Source organism: Emydura macquarii, unplaced genomic scaffold, assembly GCF_026122565.2.
Source record: "Emydura macquarii macquarii isolate MOO-44397 ecotype Brisbane River unplaced genomic scaffold, CSIRO-AGI_Emac_v2 contig_2636, whole genome shotgun sequence".
Lineage (NCBI taxonomy): Eukaryota > Metazoa > Chordata > Testudines > Chelidae > Emydura > Emydura macquarii.
The window spans coordinates 45249712-45275535 of NW_027132773.1; the positions used below are offsets into that span (position 1 = coordinate 45249712).

The window sequence follows — 25824 nt, forward strand, 5'->3', positions numbered from 1 at the left end:
CAAGAGGGTTCTTCATTTTGAAACAAAGTTTTCCATCCCTTGTCTGAAACTCTGACAGTTCTTAGTAATCTGTTTTCCCCCAATAAGTATTATCTACTGAACTTAATCCTAAATCCTGAAATGAACAAAAAAGCTCTCTGCACAGTTTAAACAACCAGAATAACAGCATAAAAGGTGCATAAAGAAAGAAGATCTGTTGTCTCTTTCAATGGGTTCATGTGTGGAGACAGAGGCACTTAAAAAGAACAAAAGGTGTCTTAGTAGGAACACAATGGTTGATGCATCAGTGAGTATAATGATGTGGCTTTTCTGCTTCTCACTTATTGCAGAAGACTTAGATATACTGCCACAGTTTGTGGCCCCTAAAAGGGCTATGGGGGGGTTACATTTAAATTATACTGGGGAATTTATGTCTACCATTAAACTTTACCCTAATAAACATATCTTAAAAAGGCAAGCCTGTGTAACAGTAAGTAAAATAATATGTTTGTTTGTTTTTTCCATAGCCATCTTCTGCACCCTAAAGTAAGGAATATAAGATGCAATATGCTACCTGTGAGAAAGTACCATCCCCTCAGAAAGAAGAAAGGGATAATTCTAACAGGAAATAAAAGAACTTACGGGCTGGAAGGCAGGAAGGAAGGCACAGCAGACAGTTGCAAAATGGCTACTTTAGGCCTGTAGCAGTTTGTTTCTGCCACAATTAAAGGGCCAGTTTCCAGACAGGTATGCTGGGAAAAAAATTCCTGAAAGGCAGAGCTTCTACACTAGTGACCATGTAGTCACAAAGGAAGGTGTTTTGAAGGGAAAAGTGTGTAGATTTTTTGCATTGTGCTTAAATCACACTACATTAGAAGGCAAAGCAGGAATAACATTTTGATCTGGTAGTGTTCTACATCCACTTTCTCCAACATTTTGCATCTTGTCTAGTGATTTACGGCATTGGAAAAAGAGTGAAAATGACTAGCTAAGATGCCAGGCGATGGTGATTCAGGTCCTATGGTTCTCAAGAGTCTGCTTTTATGCAGAATGACCAGACTATCATACTATTGTAATAAACCCATTGCATTACATTGTGGCCCTAATCCAGGAGTTCCCTGAGACAGAAAATTTGACTATTGTGAAACCTGACAGTAAACATAACATCTTCCATCTTTGATGACCATGGGCCTGATTCTCCATTTCCCTGAAGCTTGTGGAGTCATGTTGAGTTCATGGAATTTGCTGTTAAAGTTAAATTTTTGTTGTTGATGATGCTCCTCTTTGTGCATTGACTACACTGAAGGTGGTGGTTATTTAATTCCAGACCATAATCTTGTCTATCATCTTCTTGTACTAAATGTGACTCATAATGCTTTCCAGTAGACGGACTGATTCTTGAAGATCCTTCTCCATGCCCTAGTTGTTGATGTCCCATGAAAAAACAGTGCTCCATATTGGATTCTAAAAATCCTCTGAGTTTTAGATTTTCAAGGGTATGTTTGTGGCATAGAAGGCTTCTGCTAATTTGACAATTTCACATCTTCTGTGAAGCTGCTCTTCTGGATTAGTATTAAACATCTCAGTAACCATTTTCTGAAGTTTCAGAGTTCGGTTTTTTCCATTTGTAATGTCTCTCAGATGAGCTTATGCATTGCACTTTCCAGATGCTTGTCATAGCTAGCCTGCCTAGTAAATTCAACATGTATATTCTACAAAGTACAAAATGACTTTCATTTGCATTTATGAAATGGTTGCAGGTATTGCTGTGCTGGCTGCTTTGCCCTTATTTTAGCCACTTTACTCCTTTTTTTGAAGCTGCCTCTTCAGCGTTTTTCCTGCCGCTGACACTGCCAAAAAGTTTCAATGACTTCCTGCTTCCTGTTTACACAAGACGCGCTCACTAGTTTCACCGTTGAATGGAAATAAATGCCAAAATGCACAGGTTCCATGACAGTGATGACCACCATGACAAAATCTTATCCCTACTCATGGTTAACTGAAGTAAATGGGCCTATTCATGGCAGTAAAGTTGAGCACAAAAGTGGTTGCAAGATCAGGGACAACCTCTAGTAAAATCTCAGAACACAATTAATCTGGGAATGTGAGAGAAGAAGAAAGGGGTTACACTAAAGGGAGAGTGGGGGGAAGGAAAACCTTAGGAGCTGCACTGGCAGCTATATTCTGTGACAGATGAGGTGTTTGTGGTTGTTTTTCTTACAAAGCCCAGAGAGATGGTGGTAGAATTGGTTCCCTGATGCAGAGGCTGGATGGTGTGCAGAGAATAATGGAGGGGACCACACATGGAATGGTAAGGGGAAAAAAACAAATACGGAACAGCTGGCTCATTCACTATACACTGTCCCGTCTGCATGCTGAATTAGGCATGGTTCTGCAAATTTAAAGTTTTTATTGTAGTTTTGTTAAATTAAATTCAAGTTTTTATTGTAAGGAGAGTTAAGGTTGTAGAGGGAATCTTAATGTTGGCACTGACTGACTTTAACATGTTTAGGTCCATTCATCTGTAACACTGTTTTAAAGACGAATGCCAGCCTGTTCCAGAACATGTTTAGTTGTAAATATTCTTTTTTTTCTTTTAAGAATTTAATCTGAGGCAGACATGTGGATTTGACATATCACTGTAGGAGAGCAAAGGAGGGCCCTTAAAACAGAATAATGCTAAATGTAATTTAACTTGTTCATCCAGTTTTGAAAGGCATTGCTACAGAGTTAGTGTGTCACTCACTGGTGAGTGCGTTTACAGGCTTCCCTTCTGTGCCCATCCACAGAGGCTATGAATTGGTACCGCTTGTAGCTGTAGACATTGGTTCTTTAATTCAAGCTGTAGCAGCCCATACTTTTAGCTCTGGTGGCCCACTGTTCAATTCTTGATATGATAGCTAAGATGATGTAACATCTTATCCCCTCCGGATCAGCACAGAGAAGGTCCCGAAACACACACTCACCAGTAGGCAACAACTGCACTGGGTTAGGAAATCCAATTTCTGCCACCATTTACAAACAGTACATTAGCTGCGAGCAATAACAACACAGAGAAAATGTGCTGATGGGGAGACCCTGTGGGCAGCTAGCTGTTCTTTCCCTAACTACAAAATTGGATCAAATATATTTCTTGATAGAAACCTAACTTATTAACCGTGCCAAGTAAACTTTGAATCTCTTGTCATTAACATTATAAATCTCATTGTGTGTGAACAGTCCCCAGAGCTCTTCCAAAGGGCAAGATTTCACCCCCCCTCCTCCTTTTCCTCCTTTGAATAGTGCCTTATTTAGTCAGCAGCCCCATTGATTTCACAGGGACTGGACGTGGAGTAATGTACTACTCACTGCGAGTAATGGCATGCAGAAAACTTAGAAAGCTAATCAATTTAATAAATGCTGCCGTGTGAGTTTCAAAGAACTTGTTGCTTGTGCAAGAGGCTCATAATTAAAAGGACATGGCAAACCAGATACTTCACTAATTGTCTTCAAGTTTGACCCTGTTAAACCTTTTCAGTTAAAATGAAATATTTCAACTTAATTAACTTTCCTTTCTACGGGTACCCATGAACTACTGTGGCGCTTTAGCCTCTACCAACTAAATATATGGCTGCAGGAAACAAGCTGAGGATTTAATTTTTTCCCCTCTTTCTGTGTGCCCTGTTGAACAGCCAGTGTACTGCAATGGATAAATAACACTACATCTCATCCTGTCAGAATTCAGACTGCTTTACCAGCTGCATACAGGGCCAGAGCCTGGTCATACTAAAGTCAATGGCAAGTGACTTCAATGGAACCAAGATTGATCCCACACACGGATCACATCATCCGCTCTTGAAGGGCAGCCACCTGTGGGGGGGTGGAACACAGCAGCTGTTTAACAGTGCACAGTAATACAGAGCAATAGTTTAGGGTAGGAATGAAGAACACTATATCAAATTGCAACTGCAGGTGCAATTTAGGTAGGCAGAATGTTATTACCACAGTTGGAATTAGGCTTTGAGTCTCAAGCAGAAAATATCATGGGAGCTCTCGTGTGCAGAGGTCAGAAGCAGTGTGGTCTATTGGATACAGCATGGGACTGGGAGCCAGCCCTCCTCCCACTGCCACTGACTTCTGATATGGCTCTGGTAATAATGTGTTGGCAGTATATTAACGAAATATTCCCACTTGTCTTTAATAAACCCGGTGAGCCATATGTGCCTGTGCTGGCAGAAAGAAAGGAACCAGGGAAACTCTTTGTTTTCCATTCAAACCATAATATATTACCCTCATAACCATAACCAACCTGGCACCAAAAACCCCCAAACCCTGATGTTAAGGACTCATTGCCATTTAGTGCAGATTGGTCCATTCCAAAAGCAATTACAATTTGTATTTTAATGAGCCATAGAGAGAAGTTACAGTGCATGCAATGGAATCGTGTGCCAAATATAGAGTCAATTTTGTGCATGACTTTTAGGCTGTCAATTCAGCGCCTATTGGGCCAAATCTCACTGGGTGCACACACACCTTACATCCCACTGCAGCACTGTCAAGCATTCTGTGGGATTTAAGGCCTCATAGGCTTGTGAAGGCCCTTTTTCATGAGGGAGTGAAATTGATCTCACAGCAGAGTGTGTGCACTATAGCAATCTACCTGGACCTTGAAGAGAGGAGCACAGGTTGCAGGAGGGAAGAGCTTGGAGATGGCACCAAGGAGCCAGTCTGTGTGCACATGGCTAGAATGCTAGCTGCAGTCATACCTCCTATGTCAATAGTTGCTAGCATAAAGAGCCCATTTAATTTTTTCCACACATGGAGTCCTCTCATATTATTACTCAGCATGTAGTATATGAAACATGCCCAAGGCCTATGTATCACTTAAGTCCCACTTAAGCCCTATCTGGAGGCTCACTTAGTATATAAGCCTTGAGCAAGCTGAGTGCATAGGGATGAATCTCAATGGCAGTTCTTATTCAGCTGAAGTCAACAAGATACTGATTTGAGTAAGAACTACAAGATTTGCCTCGTTGACCTTGTATTAGTTCCTTAGGCCAAGTCCACACTACAAATATCTGCCAGCATAGCTATTTGGTCAGCGGTGAAAAGAAACATGATCCCTGACTGACATAACTATGCCGGCAGAAGTCCCTAGTGTAGATGCACCTGGCAAAGCTTTCCTTTTACTGGTAGAGCTTGTTTTGTTCAATAGGCAGTTTCACTATACCAGTACAAAAATACAGACTTGCTGGAGTAGTTGCATCTACACTGGGATGGCTTTGCTGGTATAGTATAAATGTATTCTTGCACCAGTGAAGCACTCCTCCGGCAGACATTGCCTATGTCTTGCCGCTTCCGTATCATGTTGCAGTCTTTTTTCTTTGGAAATCCATATTTTACTATTTGATCTGATGGGGTGGGGTGGGGGGGGGGAGGGGGAGAGGGCAGAGAATAAATGGCGAAAGTTCTGTCAGTATTTGCTATTTATTATAATAAAACCAAAATATACATTTAACAGTTTCAGATACCTTTGGATTACAAAACTGGAATTCCTGTTAAAACCGCAGGAGTGCCAAACTCAGAGCTAGTTCCTGACCATGTACAATGCTTTAGTTATGGTGTTATGTAATTAGCTATGTTGTTTGCAGTGTTGTTGTAGCCATGTCAGTCCCAGGATATTAGAGAGAAAAGGTGGGTGAGGTAATATCTTTTACTGTACCAGTGTTTGTTGATGAAAGAGACAAGCTTTCGAGCTTACACAGACCTGAAGAAGAGCTCTGGGTAAGCGCAAAAATCTTGTCTCTTTCACTAACAGAAGTTAGTTCAATAAAAGGTATTACCTCACTCACCGTGTCTCTATAATTAACTATGGTAATATACAAATGGACCCTCTTCACCATTTTTTTTGTCCGTATTATTCTGTAAATAATTGTACTATAAAAGTAAATTGGCTCCTGCACAGGGGGTCCCAGTCTAGGCACCACTTAAGCCCATAAGATAGTTCTTGTGCTGGACTTCTGAAGTATGAATTTTGCCCTAAGTGAAAATATTAGCCTTACTGACAGAATGTGAGGCATTAACCATATTCCTTTTGGTCAGTCTGTTTGGCCGTGACTTTGCCCTTGAGAGCATTTAGAGAGCTTTTGAGCAGTTTCCTTTATTTCTAGCTAAACTTATTCTGAGATATTTAAAATTTTCTGTCATTCATCGGAAAAAAATACATGCATCTTCATATATTGATTGAAAAAAGTATAGATCAATCTCTCTTGTTTTGTACATTTCACAGATTTCTGTGCTTCTTATCCAATAGTGACATATTCCAGTTTTTACAATGTCAACATGTTGACAAGCAATCTTAAAATGTCTTTTTTCAATTTACTTTACAAAGAAATCTCTTCAATTTAAGTCATGTAAGTAATCATAAAAAACAGGACTTAAGGAATCCTTTAGAGGTGGTTGATTTTTTTTAAAAAAATGGGTGAATTTTGGAAAATTTGAGAGCAATTTTCATCCTATCACCATTCATGGTGTTTCCATTTTTCCTGAATTTTCTTGTACAAAAATAACATATTTTCAAACTGAAATTTTCAAAAAATGTGACTAAGGGCTTGTCTACATGGAGAAGTTAGTATGTAGTAATAAGCTAGGGTGGGAATTTAAAATGCACTAGCTGCCCACGTGAATACTCTTACTCTTTAAAACACACAAAGGCATTCTTAGTGCAGAGTAAGTGTGTCCACATGGGGAGTTAATGTGAAGTAGTTAGTGAGCACCAGCTACTCCATACCGGATATTCTGGGCTTTTCCCCCATAAAAACAAGTCCTAAAATGACCAATCAAAATTGGCCATTCAATGCCCCCCAAAAACATACATTTTGAAGAGCAACAAGCCGGCAAATCTTTTCTTTACAAATTTCCGTTGACAATTTTTGGAAAACATGGAAAACTTGAAAAATATGAAAACCTTTTTTTAAAAAAAATTCCAGTTTTGAAAAATGGCCATGAAGTATTTTTTTCCTTTTAATATTTGACCATTTCTAGCTATGAGATTTTTGGAACTTTTGATAAATTATATAACTTTAGATGGCTCTTTGAAGTATAGTAAATGCAAGTTTTGAAAAGTGATCCTGGTTTTCGCCCTATAGGCAGAAATATGGCCCTGTCCCATGAGGTGCTGAGTGCTTTCAAATCTCATTAAAGTTGTGAAGCCCATAAGGCTCTGCCCAGGGCAGACATGCTACACCTTAGCAGACAAGTTATCTGACTAAGCTTTCTGTTTCATTCACTATTACTATGTATGTTGAATCTTCAGAAAACGGCTGGTCTTGGACATGGTTCCATTTAACAGCAGGAGTAGCAAGAACAAAATGATAGAACACAAAAAGCAGCCAAAGGCACTTACATGTAATGAGTAATGGAGCAGAATATGAAACACCACCAAAATCAAGGCATGTCTGGGTCCATTAAAAATATCATGACTGCCTATGAGTGGACAGATGACTTTCTTGGCACGGGCTATTTGAAACCATTAACTAGCGGTCCATAGCAATAAAAAAGTCACCTGGAAAAGTTTTTCTGGTTCTTACATCACCCAGAATGTTTTTTGTTTTAAAGCACAACAGACATTGATTTTAAACTGGGGAAACTGTACACAATGACAATACAATAAAGAGGAAAATGACCAACTTTAAACAAGATTTTCAAAATCTCATTATGGAGGCAAGTTTCACCTTCCGATCTGTGATTTATCTTTCCAGATCTGGTTTACATCTGTCAGTCACTGAATGGTTTTGTGTCAAAACATTAGGAAAGTTTGTGGTAGACACTAACCTATACAAACACAAATGCCTAAGAAAAAACATTGTCTGAGATGAGAATATGTTAAGGTCCTTCTTATGTGTTTAACTTTATACACCAAACCTGAAATCATCACTGATTTTCTTAGTCTTTTTCTTAATGTCAGCAAGAGTTTGCCTGAGTGAGGAGTGAATGAAAACCAAGGATGGATTTGGCCCAATAGATTGAGACAACAGACTCGGATGGAAGAATATAAAAACAAACCTGAACAATTAAGAGCCCGATCCCACGCTTGTTGAAGTCTGTGGCAAAACTCCCGTTAATTTCAATGGAAGCAGGATCAGGCCCTTTAGCTGAACACTGGTGATTATCTGTTGTCCTAGTATTATAATTTATTTAAATATTCAGCACTATGGAAATGTACGCATGGTTAGGACACTTTTAGGATTACCATCATTAAAATATTATATGGAAGTAAAAACCAAGATAATTTTTCACAATCTTAAAATTCTCTCATGGAATGTACGAGCTGTTCTTTTATCCTTTCTTTTCCTTTCTATAATGAACTTGTTTTATAAACCTCAAAAGTTGGATTACAATTACAAAGGATTTCACACATTAGCTAATCACAGAAGCCTAATTCTGAATAATATTTGCAACACTAAGATAAAATATAATAAGGGACCACTTAAATTTTTATAAGTTGTAACAGAGTATATTGGAGAGACATGTGGGCTTGATTTTCCTGTCACACAGGGGTAATTCTGTTGACTTCCATGCAGTTAACTCCTGATTCTCCTTTGTGTAACTGAGAGAAGACCCGAGCTGATGGATCCCTACATTGTTGTCTACACCCTAGGCTGTGTCTTGTTATAACTTGCTATAATTATTTTGATTAGGTTAAGATCTATATTCCACTGAAGCCAATGGAATTTGGTTACTGACACCAATGAACGCTGGCTCTATAAGTATTTTCAACTCATATTAATCAGTTGCAGTAACCTTGTGTTACACATAAAATGGGCGATAGGATGGATCACTTGATGATTTCCTGTTCTGTTCATTCCCTCTGAAACATCTGGCACTGGCCACTGTCAGAAGACAGGACACTGGGATAGATGGACCAATATGGCCAATCTTATGGTCTTAAAATAAAATAAAATAATTTATGTAGGTCCCTACAAAACAGTCTTACTTATTACAGGAAAATCAATTTCCACTAATTATTTATTCATTTTTATAAGGGATTTTTAAATGTTAGGTGCATTAAAAAACTTACATAGATTTTATTAAAATTTCGGAATATTTTAGACTATGGGCCCAATTCTGATCACACAAGAGTGTAAACCAAGAGGAATTCTATTAAGTTTAATTGAGTACAGAAGTATAATTGACATAAGAATCAGGTCCAATGTCTAGTTGAGCATTGGAAAAATCAAGGATCTTGACTCTTCAGCGTGTGTGTAAATTTTACTGCTTGCACAGAAAACTGTTTGCCTACGGTATGAATACATATTCATACATATACCTAGAATGTTTTCCAGCAAAGGAACCAGTTTATCAGAGTAAGTGTTAAACGCTTTTTTCCTTTTTCTGCTAATCCCATTGACTGTTTAATTTTAACTGATTTCAGGACTACTACAGAATTTGGGAACCTCTTGAATCTTAAAGCTTGTATCAGATTTCATCAGTCTAACAACTACAATCCAAACTGCACTGGCTGTTCTGACAGTCTGTTTGAAACTGATGCAACTCAGGCAAACACCAGTTATCTTCCGAAGTGGGGTGAGAGGAAGGTTTTTTGGTTTTTGTTTCTGAGGCAGGGGAGGAACATTTATTACTGATTGGACCCAAAGTGTTTTTTGTTTTTTTGGGTTTTTTTTAAAGTCTGCACTAGGGGATCTGTTTAAAACTTTCAGTTATTAATGTGGAGATATTTTTTTCACTCGCAGCCCAAATTTTGGTTAGCATTACTTTTATTGAGCTCTTTAAGGAGGCTGGGTTCAGTTTCATTTTAACTATGAGCCTGTTGTGGCTCATAGAAGCACAATGGACCCCCAAGTCCTCATTTTGAAATTTAAGTAGACCCAGGTTTAGGCCTTTAAATTATATATATATATTTAAATTATATATATATAAACTATAATTCAGTTACATATATATATATCTATATATATAAAAATCTGCATTTTTGAAAGCAAGGGAATCCTTTCTTGTCCGGCTCTTGTTGCTACAATTCCTGAGTTAGCTCATTCGGCTCTCCTTTCAGCCTGTGTCTGGGATTGTACATCACAGAAAGACCCACCGCTCTTACTCCTGACCTTGGCTATTGACTGAATTACAAACAACTGTCTAAAGAAATCATTCTTACCTTTCCTCAGTGTTCCTTAGACTGTTTAGCTAATTTACTGGTCTCCAGTGTCCCTTGGAATCCTTACAAGTGTTTCACCTACTGTGTATGACAAGCAGTGTGCTAGCTCAACGTACATCTCCTATAAAATGTATTGAACCACAGATTTTTTATCTGCACAATATTATTAAATACCCCTCCCCGGGGTGGTATGAATCCAATATGGCATAACGACTTGGAGGATATTGAGTTTATTTCCCCTGAATGGAAGTGGGCCTCATTCCTCGCTTGGGGGCTTCACTCTGCTACTCCACCCAGGAGTGGTGAGGTCAGTCCTCTGAGAGGAATCCTATTGCAAGAACACTTAAAAATAAAACAAAAAACCTTTGAATTTAAGAGTAATAACATTTTAATTCAATCTTTTAAAGCTCACAGTCCCAGTGCTGCGGCCCTTAAGCCCGCAAGACTCCTGTTGAAGTTGATGGTGAGTTTTGTGTGAGGACTGTAGCGCTAGGCCCTGCAAAACTATTTAAATCTAAAAGAAATCAGTTTTGTTCGGCTTTCTAGGAATATGGGTAAAAGTACTGAACAAACAATAAACAGCTTATTCAGGGCCAAATGCTGCTCACCTTATCTCACTGAGTAGGCCCATTGAAGTCCAATAGTTCTACTTTTATGAAGAAGGTAAGTAGATTTTGTGCTGTAATCAATAATTAAAATATTGAGTCTGGTCCTGCTCCCATTAACTCCAGTCCCTTGTCATTTCATGTAAAGTATGGGACAAGGATGGGTTATTTGATGCTAGTACCATAGCTTATTCATGGCGTGGTGCCACTCATTCCCACACGGACCAAGTCTGAGAGATGGTACTCTGTGGACTGATACATTGGTGGGTTCTGAATGGTGACTGCTGTCATCCTTAGGCCAAAATTTTCAAAAGTGATTAAAGATTTTGAGTCTCTCAATTTTTGGGTGCCCAACTTGAGATTTCGTCAATGAGTCTCACATTTACAGGATAATACCCCTTAAGGAGTCTTAAATTGGTCACAAACATTGGGGCAGCCAAAATCACTAGTCACTTTTGAAAATCTTGGCTTGAGGTCCCACTGCTGTTCTAGCTTACTTCTGAGCATAATGCTTACTACTGAAAAGTTCTATAGACATTAACAGGCTACTCAGAGTAATGAGGACTAAGCTTACTAATAAGTGCTTAGGACATCAGTCTCTGTGATTAAAGGTCAGGTACAACGAAACTCCCCACTCATGTTTTATCATATTTAACACTTTCAGAGTACACTGTCAAAGCACTGTACACAAACTACCAAATACCTTCTAATTAACTAATGCATCTCAATGAAAAAAAACAAAAAATCTAAAATTAATGACTCATGGTATTCCCTTTATACAATACACACACATTCAGTTTTAGGTTTTTTACAATAATCTTGAGTCAGCTGAGGTTCCTGTCTACAATCTGAAAAACACATCACCACATTTGTATCATTTATCGAAAAGGAAATGTAAAATGGTACAGATTGTATGTACACAGTTATTGATCAGAGACTGAATGCACATACATATTGGGCAGCGGATAGGGATAATTTCCAGCATTCAGAGCCAGAGTTCTCGGTTCCTTAATGAATTGCACACCAATTACATGGGTTTCCCACAGACTTTGCTCTCAAGACATGTAGAATGCATGAGAAACAAGTAAAGTCTGTCGTTTTGGTATCCATCAAAGCTTTCTTCCATGTGAGGAAGTGGCTAATTTGTCATTTCACACTCACAGAGGCGTGAAAGACAAAACGGGGGAGGTTTGATAGAGTGGGGGAGGGGAGCTGCAAAGCATGAGAGGAGGCAGTAGGCCTGATTTTGATCTTGCTTACTCTAGTGTAAATAGGGAGAAAGTCCAATGAAGCCAATGGAGTTACACTGGTGTAAATCAGATCAAAATGAGGTACAGTGTCTCTTGCTCATACAGGAAAACTTATCTTATTAAAGAGCAGAAAGTAAAATGAGGAACACTTTACAAATGATGTCATTGTAAATCACAAAGCAGATCATCTCTAACTTCGGCTTGTTTATTTACACTTGGGCTTTTTTTTTTTTTTGGTTTTCATTTAATTATAATAAAAAGCATTAATTCCAACAACACAATATCTTATTTGAAATACACATAAAAAAAACTCAAAGAATACACACGTCTGAGGAATGTCTGCTCTTTCCCCATTTTTATACCTGGTGTAAGAGCACTGTCAGTTTCTGTCTGTCACTAAATATATTTCCCTCATTGTCTTTTGTCGTCAAGTTTGGGAGGGTTTTTGTGTGTGTGTGTTCTCCTCTTCTCTTTTTTCCCACAACAAACTAACCATATACAAGAAAATAAAGCCAGCTTGGGGAGGGGGGGGGGGGAGTTAGAGTTGTAGAGGTGAGTGGAGACAGTCGGGGGTAAAATCTTCAGAGAGACAATAGGGGTGAAGGCAGAAATCCTATTATTTTTTAATAGGGTTTGTGCACATACCTCCCACGTGCTGCTTAGGAAATTTATTCTTGAGTATCTTTCTGGCAGTTTCAATTTGAGTCAACATTTCATTTCAGCAGATGGACTGCAAACTGGTGGCTGCTTATGCCCGACTGAATAAAGCTCTATATTTTCTCCTCTTAAAAAGTGATTAAGTTTTTTTTTTAATGGGGAAAATGGGTGTTACTGCTAAGCTGATATTTAATTTGATTTTTTGCTTCGCTTCTCTGTGCTAGCAAATGCCACCCATACATCTAAATATATGCCCAATGGGTAATTTAGTATTGTTTTGCAGATCTGTCATGTAATGGCCTGTATTTATATGGCACCTCTCAACTTTAAAAGATCCCAATGCACTTTTACAAATACATCCACCCAACCCTGACTGCAGCCAACTCTGCAATGGAATGTAGCAGTCGATTAATAATGCACTGTAACATAGACTTTAAGTCTCATATAAAAATCATGACAGGGAAGCATAGAACCAAGCAACCATGGAACACCCATATGACATACTTCATGATTCAGCTTCTCGCTATCTAAGTGTTAGCTACAAAATCTGAATTTCTGGAAAAAACAACAACCCACATTTGGAATTATTGCCTTGAGTGTGGTACTCAAATAAGGAACTTGCCATTTGCTATAGTATTCCACAGTACAGTCCTTACAGATTAATAATGACTGTGCATTATCTAATCTGAGTGAGAAGCAATATTAATTAATAAGAAGGATGTACAAAACACAACACAGTATTTTTGCATGTTAAATGTCCTTTCTTTAAATAGAATATAAAAGCTACGTAGATGTAGGCCTGGCGTGTGGGCTGCTGGCAGGTTCGTGATGCCTTCGATTTCTCTTTTTCTTTATCTCCTGCACGTGCTTCCATTTTGCCCCACCTTTGTTCCGTTGCCGCCGCTTCTCCCGGTGCCACATCTGTTCACAATACTCATCCAGGCTGAAGCTAGGGCTGCTGACGAGTTGGATGTAATCCTTATACCTCAGCCTCGACTCAGTAAGCAAATCTCTCGTCCGTCCCTCTTCGTCCTCCATTTTCTGAGTGCTTTCCATGTGCCCATTCTCTATGACGTTCACATTTAACTTCACAATGGTGTGGGTGAATGTGTGCTCCTGTGCTTTGCAGTAATATGCCCCCGCATCCTTTCTCTGCAGGCTGCGAATCAGCAGGCCGTATTCCGTTTTGATGATCCTATCATCAGCCTTCAGCTGTGAGGTTGGACAAAACAGAAAACAATGCATTAAAAGCACAGGAAAAATAAAATTTGAGTATGTGTTAGGTGGACAGCAGAGCAGACAGAGTTGATTGTTGGCTCAGAGACTCAATGAGTTATGGAGCCTTTTACCTCTAGGACATCAGCACATAAGTAGGTTAGATTACCAGATGTGTATGCAACCATTTGAATTTCAGAGTTCTACAATTCAATTGATAATTATAGTGTCTGCATCAGTAGCACATCAGCATGCATTAGTAAAAGGTACATACAGACTGACAGGATAGAGCCACCAAAGAATAATACAATTAAACAGACCAAAACAACTGTAAAATAGCCTATTTTTCTCAAAGCAAGAATTGGATAGTTAGCTCGATAAATCCTATTAGACTGTAAATTGTTTGTGGCAGGGACTATCTTTTTATTCTGTGTTTATACCACACACAGCACAATGGGGTTCTGGTCCACAACTGGGGTCCCTAGCCATAACTGCAATCCAAATAATAAATTAATAGTAATAGCAATTATGTCAATGAGTCTGATTCTGATCTGACACTGGTTTTATAACAGTGTAAATTCTGTTAATTTCAGTGTAGTTACTCTTCATTTACACCTTTGTAAGTGAGATCAGAAAAAGGCCAATAAGATTCAGTGAGCAAAAAACCAGTGCAGTTCTTTTATCATGTAGGGTTCAGGGTCCATAAAACAAAAAACCTAGAAAAAAACTGTGAGATTTAAAGATCAGGTTGAATTTCTGTGCATTATGTACTCTATTCACTGCAGCATTTGTGGAATTCTACTTCAGATTTTGAAGGCTGTGGAAATATTTGCAATATCTAGCACAATATTACATGTTAGCCACTGGGGTGCCAGCTCAATGTAATTGGTACCTGAGGCAAACATAGCCATCCATGCTGCCAACTACTTTGTAAATCTGGTAATCTACAAGTGATATACAAAATTAATTAAGCCTCACAACCCCTCTATGAGGCACTGGTATGTTAGGATCCTTGCAGATAGTGAAACATGGATGGTAAGTGATTTGCCCAAGGTCACACAAAGACTCAGTGGCAGAACTGTGAGTGGACCCTTGACTCCCAGTCCCCTAACTGCATACTCCAGGGTACATTCTATCTGAAAGCACTGATGTTCCAAAAGGAAGTTGGTACTTCACAGAGTGTGTAGAGTTCTGCTGCCGCACAGAGGCTGCAGTGGAGAACAACAGCAAAGGGATTGTGGTTCAGCTTGATTAGCCCACAATGCAGCATGCACATTAAGCACATCTTCAGCACCACGGGTGGCATTGTTATAGTACACAAGGACCCTGTTTAATTCACCGTTGAGCTGAGTGCCTCACTAAAAAAAAAAAAATGAAAGAAAGAAAGAAATCTGGAAAACGTCCCAGACTATACATCTGCCCTTCCAGCATATTTCAGAGGATGAAGATCAGGGAAGCATAAAGATGACTAAATTAAATGTATTCACAGTGGGTAGACTACACACTGTTTTTATGTGAAATATCTGTACACAATTCCCTACCCCGTAAATAATATATATGTGTCCTGCTCCTGCTAGCCTGGCTTCTTACCACACAATTTGAACCACTCTTCAGTCAGATATGTGCAGCTGCCTGTGTGCCATTGATGACCCACTTGCTTCAGAGCATACATGGCAACTTCTAAAAAGGCAGGGTGGTATAATAATCAGAACACGTCTTGGAGAACTAGGTCTTACTGATGCGTTCTCTTTGGTTCTTTCACTGACACACAACATAACATGGGGCAAGTCAGTTATGGGCTTCAGTCTCCTCAGTCATAAATTGGCAACAATAATTACTTACTGCATCACAAGGGTGAAGTCGGTCTTATTTAATAAATGTCTGGCAAGTACTTTGTGATCTTTTGACATCAGGCACTATACAACCCCAAAATTTGTCTGAGTTAAACTAGATTGGTCATGGTCAAAATACAAGTACATTTACAGCAGCTAACAATCCTGCAATAGCAGGGAGACGGATAGATGATTTAATAAGACTTTTCCTTCTCCAGATTCTATGATATAGGGTAGTGTTTACTTTTTCAGGTTGTGAAACCCCTTATTTGAAAACATTTTTTGCAAGCTTCTTGCATTTATTGTAAAGTAACAATAAAGTAACAGTAAATAAAAATGTACTGTAAAGTATCAGTAATAACAAAGATAACTCTATATAATTTATTTGTCCGTGTGTTTCGCGCTGTTGAGAGACAATATTTGAGCCTGAAGAGTAAGTCTGTGTGGGCAGTGGGGGACAGAGCTTTTCTTTGGTTTAGATTATAATAAAATATTCAGTGTCTTGTGACCCACTGGTTGAAAAACATTGACATGGGAAAGGCCAACTGCCGGGTATCTGAAGTAGACAGAGAAATATAGAGTGGGATTTTCAGAACTGCTCAGCATTGGCCTAACTCTGTTGCCATTAGAACCCACATGGATTTCAACAGGACCAGAGTTAGACCGAGTGAGTTTTCTTGAAAATTTCACATGTACATGGCATTATATGGTGCAAAGTGATACCACAACATTCGGTATCTTGCAAAGATAGAATATAAAGGAGATCTTTTTAGTTTTTTGAAAAGGCATATTTTAAGGGTCTTTTTGCTATTATTATTTCTAAGGCCATCCAAAGATGTATTATTAGGTGTCTTCCAAAACAGGAAAAAACCAGAATGTCTTCTCCAAAGTCCTTAGAAGCCAAGATTAATGCACTTAATCAGCATGGGCTTGACAGTATGAGGAAAGGTTTTTATAAATTATTCTGTGGAAACATGTCTTAACCTGGATCATTTCATGTAAGCATAATGGCAAAGGTGGATTTTAAAAAGGGGCTTGAATGAGTTTAGGGTGGTGGCTTTTCATAGCAGTGTAAGCAGGTCATTCCAGAAGCAGAGATTAGTGTGCAAGGAAGTGCAAAGAGGGCTGTGGGTAAAGCTTACGGTGGAGCAGAGGTCATGATGGAATGAGACAAGAGGCTCAAACCACTGTTGAGACCAGGTAAAAAAGATGCAAAGAGGCATCCTATGGCTCCCTGGCAGCATAGTTTAGAGCAGTAAACTGAAGGCTCTGGAAGCATAGGGCCTGCTCCACTGGGCTCCACATCATACCTCCTATAGTAAGGGAATCTCCAGCCAGCTGTTTAAGTGCAAAGTGACCACAGTGGGGCTCAGCCTGTTGTCCAGTAAAATAAGGGACAGAGCTATGGAGGGTTTTGAAGAATCTAGAATTGGAAAAGAGCTGTTGGGTCACTTAATCCATCTCCCTACTAATAGTTACCATGTATTATTTCTAGCAGAGTAGCCTTCACGTGCAGTTTGACACAGCATGGTTATAAATGTGGTAAAGGTTGAGATTCCCACCACTTTCCTTGGGAGCCTATACCACCGGCTAACAGACACTAAGGTGGTTGTGTCCCTTAATCCTAATCCATCTCTACTTCTATTTTTAAGGATAGGGTTCTTATTCAATGTCCCGTTTAAACCTTGGTTATTGATTTATGGTGACTGTCAACCACTCCTTTTCTGTGGCTTCATTGTTCATTCCTTTCTTATTCTCTGACAGGATGAAATTATGGCTCTGATTTCACACATATTGAGCCACACTTCATTATTGTTTTCCCTTCCACTTCTCTTTTTGGTATCCTGTTTATGTTGTTTTACCCATAGGTTCAGAACTCTTCCTGTCTTTCCTCTCTACTTTTTCCCCCACAGGACTCTGGAGTTTCATAAACACCTGGCATTTCATTACTTGGTAGTAGATCTTTAACCTTTTACTTGAATACTTAATTTGTTCTTTAGTTCCTGACCTGCAGACGTAAAACATGTTTTATTAAATTTTCAGTATTGTGAAAAGCCTGCTTACATAGGAGATATCATTTCATTTCTGTCATATGTGGTTTCATTATTTTTCAGCATATCATAACTATCATAACTACTACTTTAACTATAACTATAACTTTAACTACAACTCCTTTTTTAGCAATTCAGAAGACCAAAGACCCCAATTCAGTAATGTGCTTAACTTTAAGCAGGTATCTAAAACTGATTGATTAAGTGTTTTGTTGAATCAAAGCCAAAATTGTGAGCCATAGAAATTAAGCAGTTTATTATTAACATTTGCCCACTTAACTTTTCTGATGTCATGAAGTTGCTTTGATTCAGCTTGCAGATAGGTTATAGTGTGCATGCTATATCTTCTCAGTAAAATGGAAACAGAGTTTGACAGCATTTTGTATATTCTTTCAGCAATTTTTAAATATTTTGAATCGCTGATTTAAGCACTTTAAGAATTTGATTGGTCTAAGAAGCATTAAATAAAATGTACAGAGCACAGATACAGAAGATGCCTGACAAAGAAATAAGAGGTTCATTTATATTAATTGCTTGATTTTTACAGCATGAATTTAGCAATGGGGGTGGGGAGAGACAGCAATTTAGCAATGGGGGAAAAATTGCCATAAGGATGGCAAATCTTGAAACAGTAAGATGGAAAACAACTAAAGATTCAACAGTGGCATGACATCAGGTTAGGTCAACATCTTTGCTCCTTTGTTAATGGTGTATTTAGAGGCTCCCTCATTACAAATAATTCACTTGTCAACTCTTTCACAGTTAAAACATTGCACCTGTCTGGGAGAAGATAATGGCTTCAAAGCCTGCCTTTCCTCATTAATCAACATGTGAAAAAACACTAGAGGTAAAGCTGAGATAACTATGGGTTAAATGCAATTTCAGACCAAAAAAGAGTGGAAAAAACAAAAATAAGAAGCATTTACTGTAAATTCTCATTGGTCTTCATTATCAGAGGCCTAGATCATCATTCCATTGAGAATGTAGATCTTTGCTATTATTATTATGTGCTACATTGTTACTGTTATACTGGGAAAAATAATAATTGAATTCAAACACTGCTGTAGAGAGAACTTTTTTTTTACAACATCTATCTGTACTTAATAAAAATCTAAAGGAAAAATGAAGAATGTGTTGGGGACATAAGAGAAAGACAAGATGGGTGAAATAACATATTTTATTGGACCGACTTCTGTTGGTGAGAGAGACAAGCTTTTAAGCTTACACGCAGCTCTTCTTCAGGTTTTGGGGACATAATGTCATTATGTATGGAGAGACACCAGTACCCACTATAGTTAAGGTTGAAGCTAACTTCCCATTAGAAGGATAATTTTTAACACCACATCCTATCTTTAACCAAACCAAATCAACCTCCCTGAAATTCCACATGGCATATCTCAGCTCAGGATATATATTTTTTTCTTAAAAATTATGGATAAAATAATGTTCTGATTTAAGGACTTCAAGGAATTTAAAAAACAAACAACACACCGCCACCACCCAACTAGTTGAAGTAAAGTAGAAGAGTGAAAGATTAATTGGTCAACAAACAGAAACAATTCAAACTTTTTAAAGAGTAAGTTGACATTATTATTGACACCAGGAGATTTCCCCAAGAAAGCATGCCACACTGCCAAATTATGGTAAAAAGCAAACTAGCTGCACCTTCACCTCAGTAAGATTCAACAGCAAATTAGTCAATAACTACCTAACATTCCATTCCATCCTTGCTGGACAATGTGTATTTCAGTCTGGCCCAGGGTTCCCACGAGCCACCATTCACTCGGCTCCCAAGACAAAATCTCCACCTGGTCCTTCCCTTCTCAAAAAATTGGGCCTGATACATGTAGGTATATTCTTAAATCTTTACTTGATAATAAGATCTATGGCTATGCCAATAACCTCTGCTCTCTGCCAAACTTAGTTCTTTTCCATTCTGCTTACATCTGACTCTTGGGTTTTGGGTTGAATAGTCACAGAATCTATCCACAATCATCACCACAAACTCATGGCCATGAAGTTGTGCCCAAAGAAAATAGGCTGTAATCATACAAAAATCATCAACCCACTAAACTAACTGACACCAATTCTTCACTCACCAATTCACCACCAAAAATGTTGACACCAGAACAGAGATAACTGCCAAATGCAACTGAAGTCTGTTCTTTCAAACCAGGGCAAAATGGACCATGGGAAATATTGCTCCCTATCTCCAATATGGTGACTATGTCAATAGAGTTCAAAGCCCTACCAAACATATACCTTCCAGACAGGATTACCAATCAGGCTGGATAGCTCAATCCATGGCCAACCTCAGCCAGCTAACATGGGGTGGGACAGTGGTGAAGAGTCTGAAATATGCTGAGGGTCCCCTGCAGGTTATCTTCCACCCCCCACATCATGCAAGGAGTTAAACCATATCAATGCATACTCCATCATTTCAAAACATATGGCTTGCTATGTACCCTGGAAGGGTACATGACAGCTTGGCAAACCTACAGCCACAGGAGACTCTAGGTCAGGGCCAACCTAATATTTTTTAAAACCGTAGAAGGCTGATGTTAATAGCTATGCCGGGAACCCTGGGTTTGCTTTTTCTGGCCCTGACACCTATTATGTACATAACACAACACATAGGAATTTAAAAAGGAATAAACAAACAGCCGAGTTTAAGCTGCAGGAAATTCAGCACATTAAAGCTGTATGAACAAATGATGTACAGGCTTTTTTATTAATCCAAGTCACAAAAACGTTCTCCCACAAGTCAGTGACTAACCTTCCAAATATGGGAATAAACATGATCAATTGCGTGAGCAACACTAGATACAAAAGCACTAGCTAATTGACTCATGACCCACTGAACCACAGGGAAATGCACTCCCCCTTGCAGCAGAATGACCTGGTGACAGCTCCTGTACCACAGGAGATCCTGTCCCCTCCCATAGGCCATTCTGACTGGAAGTAGGATTCTGAACCATGACCTTAAAGGTGAAATGCAGGAGATATCCTGCTGGGCCAAGGACTCCCAATCTAGTCTGGATTTTGCCCTTTCTCTCCCCTCAGGAAGCTGTATTGCATGTCATGGACAATGCGTAACCATCTATTTGTAAAGTGAGGTTTAAAGATCTGCTGAAACATTCCAGCTACAACACTGTAACTAAAAGTCTGTAACTTAAGTTCCAGGTGCACTGAGTCATTCGCAAAGCATGGTATCGTCATCACAATAAGTTATATCTTTAAGACATGCACTAAAATAACATTCAGTGTTATTAGAGAAATATAATGCAGGAAGAGAGAGCAAAATATAGAATTGTAATAGGAAGAGTTTAGTAAGGTATTGACTGAGCAAAGATAAGTCAGGCTACATGTTAAATACAACTACCCTATTTCTGTTAAATATGGTATTTTTGTCAAACTAAAGTGCATTAAAAAATCTTCAACTTAATATCTATCTTTGGATTTTCTATAGAGGCAATCCATGTGGTATCGAACACTGAGGGCAAATTTTCAAAACTGGGTGCCTAAAGCTAGACCATCCAAAGAAAAAGAGCCTGTGGTTCAGAGATGCCAAACATCCACACCCTCATTGACTACTCACTGAGTAGTGAGTACTCAGCACCTCTTAAAAATCGGGCTGATTTAGTTAGGTGGCTACAAGTTAATTTACACACCTACCCTTTAGGTACTCAATTTGAAAATGCACCTTTATTAAATTTGTATTTATCTTTAAAAAAAACAAAAGAAAGAGCAGCATTGTTGTAGCCATGTTGATCCCAGGACATTAGAGAGACAAGGTGGATCAGGAATATCTTGTTGGACTAACTTCAGTTGGCACGAGACAAGCTTTCAAGCTTATATAGAGCTCTCACCAACAGCAGTTGGTTCAATAAAAGGTATTTTCTCACCCACCTTGTTTCTCTAAAAGAAAGAACATTCCTTTTGTTTTTGTATTGAAATGCACCAACACGATGATTGTGGAAAGGGAAATGGTGGGTGCCCCATTGCTTAGGGCAAAAAAAATAACCAGACTGGGTCAAAAAACTAGCAGATGATACACAGGAACAAGCATTCACCAGCAAGGATGTAGATGAGCTAATAGGTCTATCCCATCTCTAGTTGCTATGATCTTGTAAGTAAAAAGGGATTCTGGCTGGGGACTTTGTTGGGGGAAAAAACATATAGAAAAACCCAACCCAGTCCAGAACATAGGCTCCAACATCTATTTTATCAAAGATCAAACATCATGTATACTTTCCCATGGAAACAGTGATAGCACATGGTGAGAAACTATTTGCCTGTAATGAGCATTCATAGAACAGAAAATCAATCTGGAGAGTTTACTTCTAAATTTGCCCAATGGTTAATATAGCATTTTAGTAAAGCTTTACTTTTCTCATACAAACATGTCAGATTGTTTACATCCTGCGAGCCTAGTAAATGTTGCTGTGAAAGGCTGCTAATGTGGGCTGGATGCATATTAGAGATACAAATGCCATAAAACACACACACACACAGACACACCCTTAAGTCCTTCAGGCCAGACCCTTGGCTCTACTTCTCAAACTAGCCGTGGAATCCTGTGGTGTAGGGGAGCCCTGAGAGGCATAAAACTATATGGTTGACTCTATACTACCTGTTCTCATGGCCTGGTTTAGGGAGTGGGATGAAAGCATGCAGGTACATTGGCTCTTTGGGGGCTATTACAAGTTGGCAAAAGTTTACCCAGACCTTAGCTTACTCTAATGTAGCCAAAGGCCAGTTTAGCCTTAAGCCAGCTCCACAATCAAGTGAGATGAAAAGATGGCTTAAAGCCACCTTTGTTTTGCCCCCCATCAGCTGCACTGATTGAATCTTCGGTTTCTAACAAAATCTGAGTTTTTCCAAACTGGGTTAGACAAAACCCAGGGAGGAAAACTGGTCTTGATAAAGCATCAGCTGGAGAGCCAGGAGTTTTTTCGTTTCCTGATTTAGCTACAGGCATAGACATTAGAACACCAACCCTTTTTGTATCTCAGTTTCCCAGCATGAAAAATTGAGATGATAATGCTAAACCAATTTTGCAGAGCACTTTCAAAAGATCTAAGAGGTGTTAAACATTATTATTATTACATCTTCAGACGTAAAAGGCTACTTTTGTTAATTAACATTTGTAAATCCTTTTGAGAACATTGGTTAGGTATTACAGAGGTGGAAGGTTGCTTTTATAATGACTGTGGCTCATCTAAGCCCTAAATCAAGTTCCCTGTTCTGGAACACAATTAATCATGTACCTAACCCTAAAATGTGCTTAAATCTCTTTGAAAACAATGGGACTTAAATAATTGCTCAACTTCTTTCGTGAATTGGGATGGATGTAATCATATATTTATGTGCTTTACTGAAGTGAGCCTCTAGTGTGATAAGAATACATCTTCTTGCACAAGGGAATCAAAGATAAAACAAATAGGGCTAGAATTACAAGATAGCTGGAGTGATGAACTTAGGTCTTCCAAGCCATGCGTAGCACAGTTTTCAGTTTAACCACCTGTGTTTGTTAGTATTCTTTGGCCATTCTCCAGACATACCAGCAGGCCTGCTGACCAGAATACAATATCATTTTTCAAGTATGTGGTATTGATGGATGTCAAAGATAGGTTTTAAACCACTCTACCCTTACCTAAGGCATTAAGCCTGGGGCATGAGACTTGCTAGATATATAAATACATTTGTTATGTGCTCATGCTCAATGGTGAAGTTCACTTTGCCAAGCTCGAGTATGTAGGGGTTGGTACAACAAAAGTACCCCAAAGCCAAGGCCTGCAGACAATCTTGTTTCTCCCGCTCACAAATTGGAAAAGCAGTTGCAGCCTCTGAGCTACTTGCACATAAAATAGGTTATCTGATTCCCAAGGTTAGCATCCATCACAACTCTCCATGGCACACTACTGGTGTCATAGCCCTCATGCGGTCTCCCACATGGTGACTTTCCCCAAAGAGCCCAGACAGTTCTCAGAGTGCTCTGCAATAGGCAAGGCCATAATCTCAGAAGAATCAGCCATGGCTAGACTTCCTTGGCCCTTGGAAAGAAAGAGATCAATCTTGCATCCCTAACAGTCAACGGGAGAGTTGCTAGTACCCACAATGAGTGGAAGACTGGGCCATAAACAATTGTGCATATTTAATCAGGACTCTGGTATTTAAACTCTGCTTGAGCTTGAAAGGAAAACAATTCAATCTGGTTCAGCTCCAAAGGAATATCTAACTAAAGAGTAGGATGAACATTTAACAATAAAGCACATCTAAAGTCTTGAACCAACTTAACCAAAAGACCAGCTCTCTCCCTTTTCACTACCACCACATCGTGATGACTACGCAGGTGTCAGGGAGGGGCCTGAGATGGAAAATGGCTTGTATAAGGGCAAAAGGCATTCTCTGCGAGGACTCCTTATGTTTGAAACTCAGACCAAACCAGTCCCAATCTTTTGACTTTCTGGACACGCTCTAATGCCCATATGTTTTTCACTAGCTGTGAGAAGACTCTGTGGGAAATTATAAAGATTGTAAGGCAGGAGACCTCTTGGGTGTTGGTCCCAGACTGTGGAATTAACTTCCCCAGGAACTAAGCACCATTGGAAACTACCCCCTTCCACTTCAAGTACAAGGTGCACTTCTTCAACCTGTCTTCTCTAAGCTAAACACAGATGAACACAAATGTTTAAAAAAAAAAAAAAACAAACCAAACCCAACCAAAATAAAAAACACTCCACTGTATACACAATTCCCCTTCTGGGGACAGGAGGAGAGAAAGAACAAATTTCACATGAAAGATGTTTGTCACAACACTTAGTTGGAAGGTTCTAAGATACTATGGTGATTAAGTTGGTATGGAAACTTATAGAAAGTAGAAGATTCTGAATATGTTTTTGGCTGTTGAGTTATTCCCTGTGTTAATTAGTGGGGGAAAGGGTGTTACTGGAGTAGTCTGTCTTTTTAAAATGCACCTTGGAGTGCTTAGAGCAAAGGTTAAGTTCTCTTTTTTTCTGAATGAGTTTATAAATCAGAATAAATAAAATAAATCTGCTTGTGGTATAGTACAAATGGCCTCTCTCCCACCGTCTCCATGCCCCAAATGGTGATACCAGAATGCTACGTGATACCGAAGGTGAAGCAAGGAAAAGGAAAACATCTACTAATCCCAATAACTCCGGCCTTTGAGTACTCAGCTGAATTCTCCACAGAGGAAGCTTGCCTTGATTACTATAACTTACCTCTTCTCGATGTTCTTCTCCAGAGCGTTGAATGTACCACCTAATAGAAGCTTGCTGGGACTTAGGAATGCATTCCAGAAAAGTTGAATTAAATTCAATGCCAAAAATCACCTTTTCATCAGCAGTTTCATGAGTAATGCCTGGAAAGCAAACATGGTACAGAAGATTAACCCTGACCTGATTTTTAAAGCAATGGGAAAATAGACTGATTCAGAACAGATGCTATAGAAGCAAGTGAATTATAAAAAAAACAAAAGGAACTTAACTTTTAGCTTAAAATCTAACCGGTAGGATTTAGAGACGGCTGCTAACTTTCCTCTAATGCAACTGTTTTTTAGAGAGGTTAATAAAATCTGTACCACTGACTTGCTTAAGTTTAAAGAGATACAGTCACTGGTACTGAATTCAGTATTTTGCTTACATTTTTCCTGTGCTCCATCCTCTGCGCACCTAGAGGAGACTGAGAAGAGTAGGAGCCATAAGAGCTGGTTGTAGTGCCACCAGTTCTGAGAGCCACCAGGGACTGCTTTAGCACTCTGCATACTTTAGAGCAGACTCAAGGCTACTTTAAATCACTCTCTTCCAGGGGCCATCTACTACCCAGTGAATGCTGGAGTTCAGTGTATTCTGGATAGGGCATTGAACTGGAAGTAAGGAGGCTTGCCTGCTTCTCTTGGCTTTGCCAATGACCTGCCATGTGACCCTGGAAAAGTAACTATGCCTCTCTGTGCCTTTATTTCCCATCCCAGCCTTTGTCTATCTTGTTTATTTAGATTGCCAGAACTTCAGTCCAGGAATTGCCTCTTGCACTCCGTCGGTGAATGCCTTGCACAATGGG

General features: G+C 39.1%; 1 protein-coding gene across 2 annotated transcripts in view; it reads right to left on the minus strand.

Annotated features, from left to right (window-relative positions):
- Window positions 1–11362: 11362 nt before the first annotated feature.
- The window catches only part of SEMA3D (semaphorin 3D), a 197834-nt gene continuing 183372 nt past the window's right edge, over window positions 11363–25824 (minus strand). For both annotated transcript variants that reach the window (XM_067564559.1, XM_067564560.1), the window contains exons 17-18: window positions 24987–25126; window positions 11363–13853 (exon numbers count right to left, since the gene is read on the minus strand). In XM_067564559.1, coding sequence (XP_067420660.1) covers window positions 13425–13853; window positions 24987–25126 — 569 coding nt within the window. In that variant the 3' untranslated portion in view covers window positions 11363–13424. The remainder of the gene's footprint in view (window positions 13854–24986; window positions 25127–25824) is intronic.